Consider the following 20,757-nt stretch of genomic DNA (forward strand, 5'->3'; position numbering starts at 1 on the left):
TGATCCTGCTGGTCTGCTGCTAGGCCAATACACAGGCTACTTTTCTTTCTTTCTTTCTTTTTTTTGCCTATGTGGTTTTCATGGGCGATGCTGTGTGTGTGTGGTGTGTTCACCTCATCTAGGCATTTCTACACGTTCGAAGCAGCATTTATGTTAATTTGCATGTAGATAATCAAACGATGATTCACTGCTGAGTAAACATACAGATATGCCTCCTAACAGATCTGGGGTCTGATCCAGCTGAGGAGCCGCTGTAACCTTAGCTCAACATCTCTCCTCTGTCAGTTACAACTTCTTGATCTCAGCTCGGAGCTCGTTTTTGTATTTGTTCGAGGCTAATTACAAATCTGCTGCCACTGAACTTCTAAATGCCAGCTGTCACGACCTCTGAACCCATTAAGTGTGCCTTTCACATGACCTAAGCCCTTTGCTAAAGAGGGCCTCGGGTTTTTTCAAGAAGCCCTCACAAATTTACATAATCCATTAGCTGCATCAATGTAGGCCTATATTATGCTAATTCTGCCTTGAAAAAAAAAAAAAAAGAAGCTTCATTGTTGTCTTGAAAAATAATCATTAGACAAGAATTCCACCCAAAACACAGACTCCCTTATGTTGAGCCCTAAAACCATAGGATTAAAAAAAGAAGAAAAGAGGTGTCTGACATCACAACCTACCTGTCTGAGTAGGTGAGAGGCCCATGAAGGCCCTCAGTGTGATGATGACGATTTATATAAATATATATATAGCTTGCATGGTGCTACTCTTCATGCTCTGACAATATTGACCTGAAGTCAGTTTCACAACTTGCTTGCTCGGCTTAATCAGTGTTGTCCTCCCTGATGACAGAGATGTCCAGCTATTGGCCGAGACCAGGAGGGCACGTCATCTCCATCAATCAGGGACTGCTGTTTCTCCTCTGAGAAATGTCCCCGCGGTCGTCCAGCCGCCTGACCATGCGTTACTGGATGCATGAGAGGCCGGGCATGAAGTGCAACCCCGTCCAATGATTATGCAGGGGGAGAGGTGATAATGACTTCCTATCAAGAGTTAACGGCTGAAGGGGAGAGTAGCCCTCTGTTCACAGGCTGCTGCCGAGCAAAAGAGGTCATAAACCGGGACCTGGGCGGCAGGACTCAGCCTCAACTCGCCAGACGAGATGAGGAGGGAAAACTGGAGGTGGAAGTTGCCTCAGGATTTAATTCTCTGCATCCCCGGTACTTAACTCTCTCTAACAGTTTGGCTCTGTGCACCTCTTCGGACAGCCCTCCTCCTCCTCCTCCTCCTCCTCCTCCTCCTACACCGCCGTGTGAGCCTCTCGAGGGCTTCTCGACACCGGCCTGCCCCCACTCTTCCCGTGTCCCCTGGCGGTGCAGGGCGCAGGGGCAGGGTTGTCCAGGACGCGGATACTGTGCGTCAAATAACAGCGAGGCGCGACTCTCCGACTTCGGGTCACCAACCGCGCAAATCCACTTCTACTCCCACCATGGCCCCGAGATTCACGTCGCTGTGGGAAGTTCAGCCAGCTCGGACTGTAACGTGGCTGATGTGGATGAAAGGAGTAAAACTTTTGAGTGGATGAGAGTGAAGAGGAGTCAGCACCGGGCGGGTAAGTTTTTGTCAAGGCAGACTGAGCACGACAGGAGGCACGAACTAACCTTGAGACATTATCATTCAGGCTGAATGGCTTTGGTTTTTTAAGCTCCGGGTGACTTTTCTTTCATAGTTGGCAAAGTTTGGTCGAAGTTTCCTCCACAGGCTGGAAAAAAAGAGAAAAAAGCTGACGTGTTTTGTGCGTCATCGTGCACAATTTCCTCCAACAACAACAGTTGAATTGGAAAAAATGTCTCCATTTTTTTTTAAAAAGCAAATCAAAACATAAGACGTACACAACTAGCTGTTTGCTCGACGCCAAATTTGAATATGCACATGAGGACTCGGTTACTATTTCCTTAACGGTTCCATGTTGATGTAAATCTGTTGGGTTATTTAACTTTTTTGCTCCACCTACTGTTCCAAGCAGGATCTAGACTGTACACATGGAGGGAGAGTGACGTCTGGTAAAAGGCCTGCTTAGCCTCAATGTGTATGCAACACAGAAAATGATCAATTATTTACCCTCGCCCTTACTTACCAGTAGCCTTTGAATAATGCAACAGACCACTGCCTGTCCAGACTCACAGGAAGTTGAGTAAAACTTACTCTTGTAAGCTGGAGTGCTCCCTGAGTATTGATTAGTTGTCTGTTTGTAATGAAAGCCCTTGTGTATTGATTTCAGTTTGCAGCACCTTTACATGTGTCCACCTTTTTAACATAATTGCTGTCACAGATCATCATTTCCCTGACGGATGAGTCCTGGGCAGAGAGCCCACAGAAGAATACACATCCCAGGCTTTAAAAAGAAAAAATACCAATAGCCTGCTAATGTGAAAAATGCCTATCAATCTTCAAATTTATGAGTTATAGTATTTTATATAGATCCTTCATCTGATCAATAATGTCAGTTGACTGACTGACCGCTGTACTTGGGTTGAGTTTCATAAATTTTACATGGAGGAAGATTTACAACAACGGTGGTCCAGCCTTCTTTTTTTTTTTTTTTTAATTCATCCACAGAACAGTCTGTGTTTGCTGTGAGCTGCTGCTGACCCAAATGTTCAGTGACCAAAGATGCTGGTTGGCCATTACCACACAGTGTTTGTGGTAAGAGGCCTGAGTACCTCTGCAAGGGTTGTAACAAACACAAAACTACTACAAAATTCAAAATTGTGGGGGGAAAACAGTGTAAAATCAAACATATTATCTCTGTAAGATGTTGCATTATGGAGTCGTTGTGTACAGACAGTTCAATCAGCACCTTTAATTTGACCACATCGCTGCGTGTGATGCAACAAATACAGTTTACAGCTTTTCGTTATGCTCAAAATCCAGAATGATGTGCATTAGACGGACTGCGCATCAAAACCAAACGCCATCAAAATTCAGATTAGTGTGTAATGATGTGCTTTCATACACTTTGACCTGATGATGTCACCGTGTGAAACCAGCACCTTTCGTTTGTCCTAAACGTTGCAGCATTGAAAGGTGCAAGGAAAAGAGAAGAACCATTTCTACTATGTTGAGAGTACAGTAAATCAGAGGGTAAACATCTCCCCTGGTTAAGCCACAGTGAGGGAAGCAAAAGGTGACAACAACAAACTTTAACTGGTCCAAGAGTCATTTTTGTCATAAAACACATTAGCCACTCATCTGATCCACACCCGTGCACTTGAGAGAGCCATTTGCTCACACCCACCCACGCACACAAAGACATCTCCTCACAGTACTGTTAGTATCTTTGTAACCTCTTTCTATATCTCTCCGAAGGGGATCAGCTGTAGGAGTAACTCATTAGCGCTACTGTGTAACTTGTAAAAGAGTCATTATTGAGAGTATGCTTTCCTCTTGAGGTTGTATTGGTTTTGGCACAAAGCAAAGTCTCGCGTATTCCTCCATGTTGAAAGGCCTCCACAGACCTGCTGTAACCTGATCTCCTGGCTCAGTGTATATACTCCCAGTGCGTCATTCTTCAATTATGCTTTGACAGCACCTGAATTACTGTGGGCTGGATGCCCAGATGACTGAGGCAATGTGTATCGATCCATCCCTTTTCTTCTTCTCTCTCCTTGGCTTTGGAAGGCCCTTCCATTCCCTTTGCTGGCTGGCTATTTTTAAACGTGCAAGTCATTCCTCAAATATTTAGTTTGATTCTTTTATGCCTTCTGGCCGGCATCAATTCTATTATCTTTGGAGCCATTAATCAGAATGTGCATGTGATTTGCACTCCTGAAAGCTGAAGTTCTTAATTACGCACAGTTACTCTGTATTGGTTCTTCATATTATCTGGCCTCTAATTCTCAGGCTCGGTTACCTTGACATTCATTTTCTTAAAACACAGATGTCGACATTTATCCTATAACTGACCTTTCCATCTGCTGTGCTTTTCCAAGTGGCTAGAGGCCTGTTAACCTTCCTCTCTATGAATTGTGGTGGGAGACATTGGACTACACCTGGCACACTGACTCCATTATGCAGGAGGAGAAGCAGCGCATGTCCTCTGAGGCAAAGACACACTGACGACCAGCCACAATGTCAGCAGTGAAAAATCAGGATATAGCTGCGGTTCCTGTCATTCATTGCACATAAGTAGCACAGATGATACTTTAATGTGTAACCCAGAAACCTCAGAGGAAAAAAATGAAGACATTTGTCATTAATACAGTGTTTGAAAGGATTTGTAAACTGTTAAACTGTCATTGACACAGAAAGGCCTAAAGGCAAATTATTAATGATTCTGATGAATACAGTTAATGGACTGTAAACGCATCGCTGTAAAGTTCTTGTGAATCGCCAAACATTCCTCTGATTACTTTCATACATATACATATACACAACAACTTTTTTTTTATTATTATTTGGTGGGCTTTTCAAGGAGACATGAAAACCTCAACAGTATCCTACAGCCCAGTGCAACAGCCCTGCAGTAACTGTGAAACGTTCAGGTCTCTCAGTCAAATCTCTGGTCATTTCTCCGGCTTTGGTTTGTGATGTTGTTGATTTGCATTGCATGATATTGCACAGGCGTCCACACCTTTAGATAACACACACACACACACACACACACACACACACACACACACACACACACACACACACACACACACACACACACACACACACACACACACACACACACAGGTCCCCATTCACCTGCTGTACAGCATCAGGAGATTTTGTAAACCACCCACAAACTGTTAAAGTTGATGCCTTGTGACGTCCATCTTTGTTATACAATTGAATTGAAATTGGCTCAGAGCCATTTCAAGAAAATCTTTTAAAGTTTCTTAAAAATAATTTAGGTCTATTGAAGACTTGAATATTTGATTACTGTAACTAATTTGCCTTTGTACCAAACAAACCTACGATTATTTATTCATTTTACTTCTAATCATCAGAATTGTTTTACAGTAAATTGAAAAAACAAACAAACAAACATATATTTAATTTGAATATTTATACAAAGGTCATAACATCATATAAATAAAACAGTAAAGTTTATTTTTTAACTTTTTCCTGTTTCAACTTTATTCTAATTTTTTTGAATCTTACTTGTTGGATAATTTTATTCAAAAGGGTTTTGTGTTTCTTTTGTGATGAACCTCATGAAGTTTGCTGACGACTGTTTTCATGCCCTCTGTTCCCAGTCAGGACGCACATGACCTGTGGGTTCAGTGTTGTTGGCTCGGGAGTCGGTGTTGTGGAGGCTGGAAGCAGCAGCAGCAGCAGCAGCATCTGCACGGATGGCCATCCCACAGTGAACGGGGCCCCGAGGACCAGCTTCAGCACTAAGCAGCTGACCGAACTGGAGAAGGAGTTCCACTTCAACAAGTACCTGACGCGGGCCAGGCGGGTGGAGGTCGCCGGCGCCCTGCAGCTCAGCGAGACGCAGGTGAAAGTTTGGTTTCAGAACAGACGCATGAAGCAGAAGAAATTACAGAGAGACGGGCTGCTCGGCGACCCGGGGCCCGCGGCTCCACACTCTCACGCGGACACCGTGGACACCTGCCCCTCTCCAGGACCGACCTCGCCAAAACACCTGCCCCAGAACTCGTGAGCCGCGGGAGCTGCATCATGCGTTACACAACGAGGGCACCAGCCTGCTGATGTTTTGATTCGCGTTTGCATCGGTTTCAATCAGGCATCACCTTTATTTGCTTACCACGATGGATGCTTATTGCAAGAAGCGCGATGGCAAGTTTCTTCATGCAAGAACGGGTCAAAACAATTTGTCATCCTCCCCGGCTTCAGACTGGCGCTCTGATTTGAATATTAAAATTCGAGTCAGTGCATTGCGCTCCTATCTACACAGTGCAAACGAAGATACAAAGTTATATTAATTGTCCGTAGAAACGGTGGCAGACTATTTGTTTATTTATTTTGTACAATTTATTCAGAAACAGACTTTATTGGAATATATTTATTCAGCAGGACATCATGCTTCTTTTAGTTCGTTTAAAATAACTCGGTTAGAATATTTTTATTTATTTTAGCTCGACATTTGATGATATTTATTCTATCGACACAGAAAGGCAACACATTTATAGGAAGTTTTTTTTTTACAAAATGAATCCAACATATACTTCTGCTTCCTCCCTGACAACATTATGGAGACTTCTTTTCCTATTTCTTTATAAATCTGTTTGTCTCTGGCATTTGAGGGAAAAGTCAAATGCACCTGTTGTGGACCAGGCACATCTTTAAACACGATGCCTTAGTAGATAATTATCAGGTTAATTTAAATGCAGCTCCATCGTTGTCTATGTTTTTGTCCTGTTTCCATGATCCACACGGAATGATTAAAAATGCCATAATTGACTGATAGATTTATTGACCGCTCGTATTAAGAGTATTGATCCGTGGTGATCCATCTATTTGAGGCACAAATCTGGGAGCATTTGCATGCATCTGTAACTGCATGTTAATGGAATGTAGAAATATCACGACCGGGAGTTGTTGCGTCTTTTATTACCACTGTACATGCATCAGAAAATGATAATTTAGCTTGAACACTCATGCGGGAGAGCAGACAATAAAACGCTGTCTGTGCTGTTTTGCAGATCAACCAATAAATTGTGTGTCTCCAGCAGCTAAATATTCCTTCCAGATTCACAGCTCATCTCATAGACAGTAAATGATTATAAACTCGGCCCTTAAACACTGTTGTGTTCCCGGCATCACGGTGCATTTCTATCATGTTAATGTCTATTTTAATATCAAGATATGGTCCATCAGCCGCATTAATTTTATGTTGGGGAATATTTTTGTTTAGCTTTCAATTAACGGCGCCTGCACTGGAGATGAAGGTAGCCGAAACATATTAATGATGACAAGACATGCAACTTGAAGCAGCTGGGTGGCTGCAGCTTGGAAATAAGAGGGTCTGTGCAAAGTCTAAACGGGTGACGTCACGGGAATAGGCGTGTAAATAAATTACAAATAATAATAATAATAATCATGATAATAACCGGTAATAGATAATTGCATCCTTGCAAAGGCGCAAGAGTGGACATGAATGCTGCAAGGCCAAGCTAATATATGCAGTTACACCAGAGTTCACCTCTCACCTCTTGACCTTTGTCTTGCCTCGGGACAACGATGACCCGGTCAGCGGCTCAGAGAGAGAAGGATGGACCATTCATTTGGGTGACCTCGAAGTCTGAGCTTTTTCGCCTTCTTTCTTTCTTTCATTCGTTTTCTTCTTTTTTTCACCCCAACAAGCAACTTGGAACGCTTTTGTTCTGGTGGTGGGTCTCTATATGTCCACACAATAATATTTCATCCAGCTGAATAGAAGGGCGACCAGGCCATATGATAATTGTTCATATTATAATTCCATACCAGACCAGATAATGCTTTTTTCCCCTACACCTAGAGCTAACCTAATTTTTTGCCCCGGCTCTTATTTTAATAAGTCAAAAAATATGCTACTGGCTCACTTTATAAACTGGATGAAAGAGTCTTTTCACCCAATAGCATTTTGGATATAAACTGCAGACCTATTTTTAATGGCAAAGTTGAAAAATTAAAGATACTTGAGCGTACTCAACACTTAATATGATTCCATGTCAGAGCCAGCATAAACAAAATTTAGTGCAGCTATTAATTACAAGCCTGGGGATTATATCTATCAAGTATATTTATTTGAAATATTTTTTTTAATTCAGACATTAATCCCTCCCAAACAATACATTTTATAATGTGCATCTCATTAATATTAACTGAAAGCTAGAGAGGAAGAAAAGTTAAACTTAAAGGTCGACAGAGGCGTTTGTGACAACACAAATGTTGAAAAGTTTTATTTGGAATTGATAAGAGGGATTTTACATACAAGCTAGACTTATAATGTGTTGAACTCAATTTATTCTGAATTTGCATTTAAACAAAATACACGCCATTAAGGCTGCCTTCTTTAAACAAAATAGTACAAAGTGGAATGTTTAACAAAACTATCAAATGCGCCCATCTTTTTAATGCAAATAAGTGTGAACTTGAAGGTGAAGGTTATGAGGATGACGGGGACGACAATGATGAAACAATTTGTGAATGGTCTCTCATGTCCAATGTTCCTACTGCGAAGTGTGTTAGTTTGACCTTGTTAGAAACTCTTTTATCATCTTGTGAAAATGTGCCCCCCCCCCCTACCCACCCCACCATGTCCCGCACCACCCTGCCACATGCAGGGCTCGTGTTACAGGTTGTAATGTGCACAGAGGATGCTTGCAGCAGGTGTGCACTCAGACTCTTTTTTTAAAAATCCAAACTGACTCCATCACAGCTCTTATCGATCCACTTAGAAATGCAAATAAATAGAAACCCCTTTAAACAACAGTAAGAACATATGCGCCGAGAAAAACTTAATGTGAATCATAAAGATAAAAAAGTAGTTTATTTTGGGTGAACTATCACTTTAATTTCATTCTGTGGCAGCTTCAGCATTTGCCTCTCAATTGATGAAAGGCGAACCACATTGTTTGTTCAGACCTGACATTTAGTTCAAAAGCATTTGAGTGTGACTCTGCTCTGATGAATTTGTGTTCTTCTGTAATCCCTTCCTGAAGATGTACTGTTGGTTCAGGAGACTGACAGCTGTGCAGGGCTCATACACGGGCAAACCAAAATAACTCATCTCAAAATGTACCAGTGCCACAGGTAGGAGCCATGTCGGCTTTGAACAAGTTTGAAATGTCTTCACATGTATTTGTCACTTCCCCACATTTAAATCAATAATTTCCTGCAATGAAAATCATTCCAGATCTGTTATGTGTTACTAATTAATTTAAATCAAGAATTACAGTAACATATTCATAAAAGAGAACAATAGCTTTAACATCATTTATAAAAGTGAAGTGTCGTGCCTTTTTTCTTCTTTTTTTTTGGGGGGGGGGGGGGGATAATACAACCTAATTAAGGAATTGAACAGCTATTGACACTCTCTGTTTTCTTCTATATTGTCTTCTATTGCAGCCAAGCTGATGTTGGCAGCTGCTGCAATTCTCCTGAGGAGCACTGTGTGGCATGAGCAATGAGATAACACATGCAGCTTACAGAATAGCTTACATTACATTTTAAATGAACAAGATATAAGTGGGTTCCTTCTGAGCTCATTGTAATTAATGCTAAGTTGACCTAAAATTAACTTAATGCATAATATGCATGTAATATCTTCACCGGTGCTCAGGGAAATGAAATCAGTTGATCAAGTTAAGCTCTTTCCAAGTCTATGTGAAGCACTTATAGATAGCTCAGTTGTTGTTGTAATTACTAATCATTTGAATGTTCTCCTCCCTTTTAGTTTTTCTGCTCGTCTGATTTTACTGTTTTTTTTTATTTGCAAAGACTTTCATGCACGATTTGTCTTTTTCATCGGTCCCATGCACATATTTGACTACCAAACAATTTGTACATCAAGAAAGTTGAAAGTGAAGTGCACCTGTGTGTTGAGTGTGTGTGCCTATTATATATGTGGATGCCCTGTGTACAATTACACAAATATGTGTTTTGTTTCCTAGGTGCTACTAATAAAGCGCACAAAAAGATACAAAGCACCTATTTGAATAATTGTTCACTCACACACGCATGCACTCACACACTCACACACAAATCCATGCATAACATATTCTGACAGAGCTACACTGAACAACATACACACCAATCCAGTCCTTGCCTTGCCTCTCCTGCTCCACTCCAGGGAGCAGATGTTTGGGGACAGCTTACAGCCTCAGCGAATTTGTGTGTACAAAGCAAACAGCAGCACTCAGCACTTCTGGCTGCAAAGGGAAATTTGCTCTTGAAAGGGGGGGGAGGGGAGGCTTTTCAGTCAATGTAAGGTATCATGAGGATGGGAAGTGAGGGGAAAAGAGTGAGCAGGGGTGCACGCAGAGGTGAAACAATGTCAAGGTTATGAGTCTGTTGCATAGGAAAATTCCCTGTGTCCTGAGACATCTGGCATTGTGTGTCAGAGCAGTGCAGGACAGCAGTATACATACAGTATCACCCTGTGGTATCATGAAGCATCAGTGAAATCAACCAAGGTGGCCCCACTACCTACCTCTGATTGTCTCTGACCTCTCTGTGCAGCGCTGTCCCCTCACTAGTTTGGGTTGCCCTTTCAAAAGTTGCAGACAAGCACAAAGTGAGGGGGAAAAATGGAAAACAATGCAATGAGCCTTTAGAGTTTGCTGATACTGCATGTGAGACATCAGCCATAACCTAGGACCAGCTACACTAATGATGCCTGATATAATCTACTGATTTAATGACTGGTTCTCCTGCCACTGCTCTCTGCAGTTTGTATCCTAAAGAAAAATGGTCTCTTAAAAATATCAATCACAATATCCTTCTTGAGACGACAAGACGTCTCGTTATATCAATAATTAAAAATATAATTACATTAATAATGTTTTAAGGCATACATAAATATAGTGTTTTAATTAATTCTCTTGTTCCCCTTCCAAAATATTTGGAGTGCAGCTTTAATACAGATGACCGACAAGATGCAGTCATATGCAAATAGGCTCAAACATACAACACATTCACCAACTCCTCTGTCCAGACATGTGTATAGGAACACACATGTTGACCTCACACCAGTGCTTTATAATCCCTAAACAAACCATCATAAATGAGCCCGTCGATGCTTATTTATCTGAACGAAAGGAAGCCCCCTCTTCCCCTGCCCCTGGGGTGAGGTTGCCATAGTGACAGATTCATAGACATATGGAGAGAGAGGAGAAGGGGAGCTGGGTTGAAGGGGTGGGGCTGTAGGGGGTGTGGTGGAGAGGGAGGGCAGAGGAGAAGGGGATGGGTACCGGTTTGAGGACGCTGGCGCTCTGTCTTTTAGATTTGTCTTTGTGTTTCATCTGTCAATAAGCCTTCCGTGTCAGTCTGTGCTCAGCAAGGGAACAGTTCACGAACTTTTCTTAATCAAGTCTCTGTCAGGCGCCATCTTGGCTGTATTTCCCGCAGGAGAGGATTGATCCTTGTGCTGGCTTCACAGCCCGAAAAACATGGTATGTGCAGAGGCAACACTGGCAAATAATTCAGAGGAAATGTATAACGTTAACTTCATTTGGCAGGCTGTGTTCACATTTTGTAGTCTCTGGCCACTTCGCTGTTTACACTACTGACTAATTAACATTAGAAAAACAAACATACAGATGTTTTTGCTCCTCGGTAATTAGATTCAGATGATGTAATCAACCTTTCAGCCAACCTGAGGACAGCTTGACAATGGACAGGGAGAAAGGGAGAGAGGGAAAGGGTGAGAGAGCGAGAGGAGAGGGTGGGGTGGGGGTGGGGGGTAGGGCTGAAGCAGCCACCAGGACTGGCCTTGCTGCTATAAAAACACATTTTTTCATCAGCCATTTTATGCAAAAGGGGAAGCCCAGGTGCTCAATCAAACCTCACGCCTACTGTTTTATTTTTCATCTTCACCCCTCCCAGTGCTTCTCCACACAAACCTTCTGTGTGCCTTCCCACTACCCTCGCACCATTCTTCTCCTCCTCTTCCCTCTCTCCATGTCATTCGTCTTCCCTCCTGCCTCTCCGCTGCCTGTTCTCCAACTGATATGAGAGTGACCTGGCGGGCCCTCAGGGGTCAAGTGATACAAGGTCATTGGCAGGTTATCTCTGCTGACTGGCTGACCTCTAAAAGGACTTCTGGAAGGAGCCAATCAGGTCTTGCTCCTTCCCCCCCTAAGGCGGATCCCCCCTCCCCAGCTCATCAGCAGCCTGTGTCACATGACCAGGGCGAGGCGTCAGAGGGAGGATGATTAATGATGCTTTTAGTACCTGTTTAGAATGAAGCTGTCCACACCGCACTGTAATTACCCACTCCCAGGCGGCAGCTGCCCAACATAATTGCTTTTTGTTTGTTGACCTGGTTTATTGAGGAGAAAGATGGCTTTGGCTGGGTAAGATGGTGCCATGTACAGTATACAGAGGTGAGGATGTATGTATGTTAAAATTTGGGCGTCAATGTGTGTTTGAGATCAGTGTAAACTGAGAAAGTGTGAGTGAGAAGTGTGTGTCTGAGAGGTGTGAGGATTCAAGTGACACAAGAGAGAGTGGTGCTTCAGATTAGGTATCCATGTTTTAAAACAAAATCAAAGTTATGGTATGGGGCAACAAACGTCAGTCAGGACAGATTGAGACATGCAACCCTCCCACATAAGGTCAGAGACACCCTCAGACCTCTTTTGCAAGGTTACTGCATACCACTGAAATACACAAGTATTCAACATGCCCAGTGAGGGAGGGGTTTGTTCTGTCATACATAATTTATGTCAACATCTCAAAAGCACACGCACCGTGTTGCTCTGAAAATTCAAAACTAAGTTCAGAAGGTCAGTGCAAGAGATCCCCCCTCCCCCTCCTTTGGCTACATGCCTAAGGCAAATATGAAAATTTCAGTACCTGCGGCGCAGTGCCACGAGGACAGTGACAATGAAACCCAGATAAACAGCCCCTCGTTTGACCTATGGGGAGCATAAATTTACCGCCCATAAATCCTTGAGTGTTTCAGCTCCGTTTGGCGCATTTGCCGTGCCTCTCTACCCAGACAGAGAGAGGCAAGTGTCGGGTATCAGTGCTGCTGTATGAGCAGCTTTCATCCTGCTCCTGGTTCTCACATAACTCAGTCTTGCAGCCTTTATCACCGGCTCATAAATAACTAGGCTATCGCCTGATAATGTCCGCTTAATGCTTAGTCAATAAAGCCCACAGTAAGAGGGGCCTTTTTTAGCCTCTCTCCTGTACATAAATATAAACAGTGCAGTAGATTGATGTGATGGGCAGGCTCTTTCTACACTGGGACAAAAAAAGGCAGCGTGTGGGCCCAGGAGCTGAAGGTGGGCTGTGGGGCTGCAGGTGTTTAGAGGAGATAGTGGGCTGTAATGAGGGGGCTGCAAGAGAAGGGCTGAGTGGATAGCCTTGACTGATCACCTGTGAAAGGCACATACACACATATACACACAAATGAAAGCACACAGACAGTAATGCACAAAGGTGCATACGCACGTAGGCACACTCATTCACACACCCACACACACACACTAATGCCATCATTATTTAACCCATTGGTGTCGATGGCTGGTGCACAAAAGCTCATCCTCCCTATTTGAAGGGCATTAGAGCATTAAGTTAAATAGTCTCTCCAATGAACTGCTTTTATATCTTGTTCTTGTTAAGCATCTTTTCTTCATCTACTGACACATTAGCAACAACAACCATAGGCTGCTGCTGCCTCAGAATTATATCCAGGGATGTAAGTTTGGTTTGTTTCATTGCAGGGACAGTTATCGACCATTCACACTAGTCATCAGATCATCCAATTCCAGTGTTGAGCCAGGGGCAGCTGCAGTCAGTGTGGTGGCTGGAATGGGATCAGACTGAGCCCTGGGGAGACAGAAGAGACTGACAGGGATGTTGCTGGGTTGAACGAGAGGGCTGATTGTGATCCATGAGTCAGTCAGTGCAGCAGCACCTGGGCTGGGAGCAGCAGCTGGGAGAGACGTGCAGGGTGACACTGAGTGGGTTCAAAATGAGAAGGATGATCCAATCACATCATATTGACATACTTGGTGGGGTGCAGTCCGTGGTTTGGTTGTTATATCAACGTTTACTCTACACACATTTTGTCAGGCCAAGCTTGGCCCCAAGATTAGGCAACGCACCAGACAGCAGAAAGCCCTGCTAATTTAGTCGCTTTTTTTTTTTTTCCAAATGCGAAATCCCCAAGTTAACTAAATAGGGATTTGTTTCTGGGATCAACCAGGAAACATTTTCCCCTTTGGATTGAGCATTCATTATCACCAAATAAACATAATGGAGTTATTAAAAGTGACCTTTGTGCCACTTAATTATAGCTCGGCATGCCAAAACCACATTGACTGATGATTACTCTGAGCTCGGCTACGACTTTGAGCCACATTAACATTAAACTAAATTCAAAAACGTCATCCAAGGCATGTGTCAATTACAAAGAACTCTGGATTAAAAACAAACAAAATATTATAATGGTCTTTCCTGAGACATTTCACTTTCATCCTCACTGCCACATTAACAGATTATAACTAATGATCAAAATACCTTTGCAAAAAGAAAAACAAAGCGATATTCATACAACATAATGTTGGCAAATGACCATTTCTCCAACATGTGTAAGAAAGTTTATCACAAAACAAAGCATGTGGGCCATGAATACTTCTGAGATAAATTCCAAAACACAACAAAAAAAGAGTCAGATATAGCACAACCACACTTTTTAAACCGGGATTCAACAGATGAAGCAGATCAAGTTCAGAGACAGTTTTAAATAATATTTCTCTGTAAGAGAATTGCCATTTTAAAAAAATGTGTGACCATGCAGATTCATTCACCAAATCCACAGAGTAACATGAATTCTGGAAAAGTTTATTGCAAGAACAAAATGAAAATGTATGAAATTGCATATCTTATTTTGGTAATCAACATACCCCAGAATCCTTTGCTCTCAGGCAGAAACATATCTTTAATTCATCAGAGAGACGTATTTAATCATCAAATACTAAAAAGCAGCAGCAGCAAAGCCAAACAACAAAAACAACAAGACCATGGTACATTCTAGGAATCACTATCCAGAAAAAAAATAATGAATTCATAATTTATGCATAACATGTAAGGCAATGTAATACAAATTAATGACTGACTGCCCAACCTTGAAGCTGCTGGAGGAACTATGTGTTCACTAGAGATGCTGGTTTCAGTTAGCGCAGCTCTTAATATGCTGGAGAGTTAGAAGCAGTGCAACAGCTATTTTTCAACAGAATGCAAAGAAATAGGATTATTGTTACAGATGAGTTTGTCTGAGTCTGGGTAAGTAATACGATAAACTTGTTTTATAAAATGTTGGGTGTACTTAAACGAATTACACCCAGCTTGTCTACAAAAGCATCACTGTCATCTGGGCTATTGCTCATACTGGACTTCATTTATCAATATTTGCTTCAGTGCGCTAGGAGAATATGAAAAGCTAGACCAAAGCACTGAATGTGTTTGTGCAATGTTGTGCATGATTCAATACTGCTTACTTCTGTTGTTATTTATGGGCTCTGTACAATGTCTGCAGTGTATTTTGAAATAAAAGTTGCGTTTTGAGCTCCTGACATGTCTGGACATGCAAACTGACCAAGGCCACAGAAACACTTCAGAAGGCAAAGCAGAATTCAAACTACACATTCAAAAACCTGTAGCCTACTCCTATTTTTTTTTCGGAGGAGGGAGGGTGGGGGGGGGGGGTTATTGCCTTTAATTGATAGTACAGTGGAGAGAGAGACAGGAAATGGGGAGGCAGAGAGGGGGAATGACATTCAGGAAAGGGCTGCCCGATGCGGGATTTGAACCGGGGACACCTGGAGCGAGGACTTTCGCCACATTTGCAAAGTTGGGTTTAAAAAATTGGATTTTATAAAATATTCCAGAAAAAGCAGCCACACAATTATATGTGCTCGTTGGATTTTTGAATTCCACACAACCTGAGGTCACAGATTTCATCCCTGGCAGATGTTGTTATAACATAGGAGGTGGATCCAAGGATGAGGTGGAGCACAGGCCAGATTTAGGAGGAAGGTGAGTGAGGAGGTTCCCACAAACTAGTGGAGGCACTGCTGCGAACACTGCGGCAAATGAATCTCCTGGGTAATGGAGACAGAACTATTGCAAAATTAGGAGAGACATTAACTGGGGTATCAATAAATAAACCTCTAATTAGGAAAAAAGAAGCGGAGCGGAGCAGGGGCAGCAGCACAGGGGGAGAATATCAATGGCACGCTCACATCTGTATGCAGGCAGAGATCTCTGGTGAGAGGCTGGGCCTCACGGGGGCTTCACCAATGGCATTGGCTCACCCATCCATTCCTGACCCGCCCTGGTGGAGAGAGTGCCCGCTCTTTGACTGTGCAGCCCAGTGTACCCTCTCCTCCCTCCCCTCACCTCCCCCTTCTCCAAAGTCTCCCCCCAAGTGCAGCCCCTAGTTTCTCTTCTCTTCTCTTCTCTTCTCTTCTCTTCTCTTCTCTTCTCTTCTCTTCTCTTCTCTTCTCTTCTCTTCTCTTCTCTTCTCTTCTCTTCTCTTCTCTTCTCTTCTCTTCTCTTCTCTTCTCTTCTCTCCTTCTCATCTCGTCTTTTTTTCTCCAACCAGCTTATCTGCACAGTGCCCTGAGTGTGCCGCTGTGCTCTGTGACTTCACCATGATTGATTGTGGTGTGGGTCCTCCACTCCCTCGGTGAGAGAGAAAATGGAGGAGGGAAAACAGGAGAGAGGAACAGAGGGAGAGAGGGGAATGGGGAAAGCAGAGAAGCTGGGAGAGAGAGCCTATGATGGGTAAAATGAAATAGAGGGAGTGTTTGTGTGTGTTCGTGTATGCACACATGTATGTGTCTCCATCTGTTTGTATGCATACAATAGAGTATGCTCAAGCACAATGTGTTCATGTTGGTGAGAATGAAGATAAACTGCATTGTGTGCGTGCCCTGAGTGTCAGCATGCAGGTATGTATCCAGTTATAATGTGTCAGGATTAGTTGGATGTCTGGCGAGCAGGGGGATGTGGGGGTGCAACCTAGGTGTTGGTGGTGGGTGGAGGGGTGCGTGGCGCTGACCGCTCCCTGTCTCTCCCCCTCTGTTCCCTGGAGGGTAATAAAGACTGATGACACTGATGCTGTGCCATCCGGCTCCACAGTCTCCACTGCACAACCATTTGCGCCATCATTTATCCCGCTCCCCCCTCCCCGCTCTAATTCTGCTTTAATAACCGCCAGCTCCATTCATCAGTGTATTGACGGGCATGACAGGCGGTGCGGCACACACTAACTCCCTGCCCTTTACTCGCTCACAGCCGGGGTCAGCGCGAGGTCACACAGTCAATAATCACAACACACCTCACTGTCACCTTGGAGCGACTGCATGCCCTGCATATCCATCCTCACGCATGCCCAAGCTCCTCATTGACTTTACTGCTTAGTACCCAGCACCGTGCACATTTGTTACACATCTCAGAAGCAATGGGCAGAGTTAGAGCAGCACCACAGGAAACATGCAGAGCAGAGGAAGTGTTGATGTTGCTCCACTGGTGATCCAAATATGTGAATGCGGACTCAGAGGACTCTAGGCCATTAAACTGAGTTAGATTATTCCAGTTCTGCAATGTCAAAAAAGATTTACCACACGTTCCCCAAAGTATGCATTCTTTCAACTCTGCGAGAGTAAGTCTGTCATGCACATCATATTTATACTTGACTCTCACCACTTATATTTTGAAGGGGAAGGTATCGGAGGGAGGGGAGGTTAGAGTCATTTGTTACAGGTGCAGTCTCTCTCTCTCTCTCCCTGGGCATTCACCTCTTCATATGCAAAACATGTCCTGCTGTCCTCTGACTCCAGCACAGTTTGCTGCTGTGACACATTTTTTCTTCATTTCAGCTTGACAGTGACATTTATGTTCATTTGCTCTGTGCAATTGTGAGGCATCTGGAGAGGCTGTTTCCCTTTTTTTTCATCCTCTCTCACCTCTTTCCTTTTTTCTCTCCTGACAAAAATATTAATGTAGATTTGCATGCCACAGTGACTAAGCCCTTGATGAACAGTGGGATTTTTGGGAACACACAGAGGAAAAACACCTCTGCAATTATACATGGCAGGAAGACTGAGGAGTGCAATGGAGTCTACTGTTTTTAGATAGATTACAGTGTGCATGGTAACTCAGAACATAGCCAAGATCGGTGGCACTGGGAACCTGTACTAGTCCATGAATCTTACAATGATGCTGAGTATGGTGGTGCTGGGAGTTGTGGTGCACTGGGGAGCTGAACATGCTGCACACTGCGCTGAGCCAGGTGGCACCCACCCTTCTTCCTCCACCGTGGTCACATGATTTATCCCCAGGCTCTCGTACAATCTACAGTCCCTTTCCTGACCCCTTCTGCTCACAAACACAGAGACAAAAACATTTCAGAGGGACAAACAAGAGGCCATGTGGGATACACATATGCAGATTTAAAAATAATAATAATAAAAAAAAAACTTACGCAAAAGCTTTTCATATTTACTGTACACATACTATAGCTTCAAACACACCAAACAAACAAACACACACACACACACACACACACACACACACACACACACACACACACACACACACACACACACACACACACACACACACCTCCCCAACCCCACATCCGCCTTGTTTCACCTATGCTGGCCAGGCAGCAGCAGCCAGGGGTGCGGGTGCTGAGGGCTCTAATCCTCGGCACAGGTCCCATCGGCAAGGATCATTGAGCTAATTAATAACGTGGCACAGAGAGGGATGGCAGTCATTAAGGAGCCACGGCTGTGTGTGCCGAGATGCTGTGGGCTTCTGCATGGGAGTTTACATGAGTACGTGTGTGTGTGTGGGTTGGGGGTGGAAGGGATAGTGGGTGTGGGGAGGGGGCACTGCAGACACAGGGACCCACTCTGGCATTCAACCCCTTGATTCATAATTCACAGAGGCCATGCAAACTTGGAAACTCACGATTATACAGCTAGACACACATATGTATGCAAACATACACGCACAACATGGGTATAAATGCATGTTCATCACACAAATGCAATGTGGAAACTTCAAGCAAGCTCAGCTGAATATGTGTAAGGGTCAGCCAGAGTGCAGCTGAGCAGGATTTCCCTTCCTCTTTGTGTCAATGAAGACAACTCAGTGTGTTATTCCAGTTAGACCAGACTGTAACTCACACACAATCGGAGCAGCACAGTGCTCCATGGGGCTCTGAATAAAACACAACTGCACCAGCAGAGCCTATCATTTCCAGTCTGCGGCCATATGTTAGGAGATGCTGTATACATCGCCAATATTTACTATAGGCTAGGGGACCAGAAGGCTAAGAGCACTTAGTTGTGTGAGGCAGCCCAATAGCTCAGCCTGGGCTAATGAAAGGAAACAACAGGAGCAATTAGCAGTGTAAACAAACAGCTCGCTGAGGCCCCAGTCTCCAGCCTCCCCCCTGACAGCAAAGGGACTGGCAGCCTGGAGAAGGAGGTAATTGGGGGAGCTAGGAGCCGGTTCAAAATCAATGGCAATGCATGCACAGACACAGCACGATTACTCACCACCCTGCGTCGCAGCCCCGGGGACGCAAATACAACAAGGTATTGCAGCAGGTTCGACCTACTGAGCATACACTCACCTGAGGAAATGCTGCTTGACTGTACCTCAGCGGTGTTCAAATGTGTACACACTTAAATACAGTCACATAACATTAATTTTAGAAAAAGGACACACATACATGCTTTCACGCTGACAGCTGACACGACGCAGTGTACAAGCATCGCACTTTGACCACTGGCCATAGAGGGGCCTAATGACCTTCCTCTCAGTCTAATTGATCTCATCTCGGTGCCATTTATGTGTCTGCCTGTACGCTAATGTCTCCTACTCACTCACTCATTGGGAAGCATCAGCGTCTACAGTGCGACCATGTGGCTGCAGCCTGCAGACAGCCGTGCAGAAGCTACGGCCATGGATGTCTCCTTTCTCTCCCTGAGTGGAGCCGCAGGGCAGAGGGGCATCACTAATGCAGGAGGCTGGCTAGGACTTCCACTCTGCAGGGCACATTGAGCTGTAGGCATGGGGTTACTGCTGTCTGAGTGCTGGCCAAGACAATAATCAGCAAGAAAGACTTTCCTGCAGAGTTTTACAAAAGTCTCCCATACATCCATTATGAAATGTCTCTCCAAGTGCAGGTTTCTTCTGAATCAGGACTTGTTGGCTCTTGTCTTGGGCAGCAAGATGATGTAATTAGCAGCAAAAAGACAACAGTGATTCAGATAGTAATATATATAAAATTTAGACATACATAAACACATAGTTATAATAAAGACACATTGACACGCACGTGCACACACATACACACATTTATATATTGTTTTTAAAATTGCCTCATGAACACAAGTTTATAATGTACAGAAGTATCAAAAATAAAAGCAATAGTTTAAGATAGACTCCGAAGAAATGCAATTGTAACCTTTCAGTGAAATACCAGATTTGACCCAAAATAAGTCATCAGTGAGATTCTTTTAGATGTGGGTGGTGGGATGGGCCCAAGTCACAGGGAATACAACGTCAAGCCCAACTTCTGAGATGTCCAGAACAAAACTACACTTGCCGTGTGCAACTCACGTGAAGAGTGAAGACTGACAAACCCAACCCTGCCTTAAGATAAGAATCTCCTCAGTGTTGTGATAATAACGTTAACTGGCTTATATTACAACATGTGAAACTTTAGACTGTCAATTTTGCTGGTATGGTAGTTGTTTTGATTTAGCAAACACTAGCCATCACACTCACAATTTGAAAGTAAGATTAGCAGTCTGATCTTAGCTGTTCCAAAAATGTTATTCCAAATTCCTCTTATATAATGATGTTAGGTGTCTAGAACGACTAATTTGACATTTCTAATGTTACTGCCAACAACATAAATTGCTTTTCTTAGCTGAAGTGCTAAAGTAACACTAAGTTTCCCCCCCAGATGGTTCCAGTTTCCTCATGAAGATGATATATGGAAGGCTAATACTGTCTTAACACCATGCAATTAATTTGCTTTGTATCATGAGAGACAACTTCATGCGA

General features: G+C 43.5%; 1 protein-coding gene across 1 annotated transcript; it reads left to right on the forward strand.

The window, feature by feature from the left end:
* The first annotated feature begins 229 nt into the window (after window positions 1–229).
* On the forward strand, window positions 230–6,970 carry hoxc1a (homeobox C1a). Its single transcript, XM_085782030.1, has 2 exons — window positions 230–1,606; window positions 5,241–6,970. Exons 1-2 carry the CDS (start codon window positions 1,030–1,032, stop codon window positions 5,648–5,650), a joined length of 987 nt encoding a protein of 328 aa, XP_085638156.1. The 5' UTR covers window positions 230–1,029; the 3' UTR covers window positions 5,651–6,970.
* Window positions 6,971–20,757: the final 13,787 nt, after the last annotated feature.

The sequence above is a fragment of the Trachurus japonicus genome, chromosome 7, assembly GCF_045865225.1.
Source record: "Trachurus japonicus isolate A0001 chromosome 7, Traja_1.0".
NCBI lineage: Eukaryota > Metazoa > Chordata > Actinopteri > Carangiformes > Carangidae > Trachurus > Trachurus japonicus.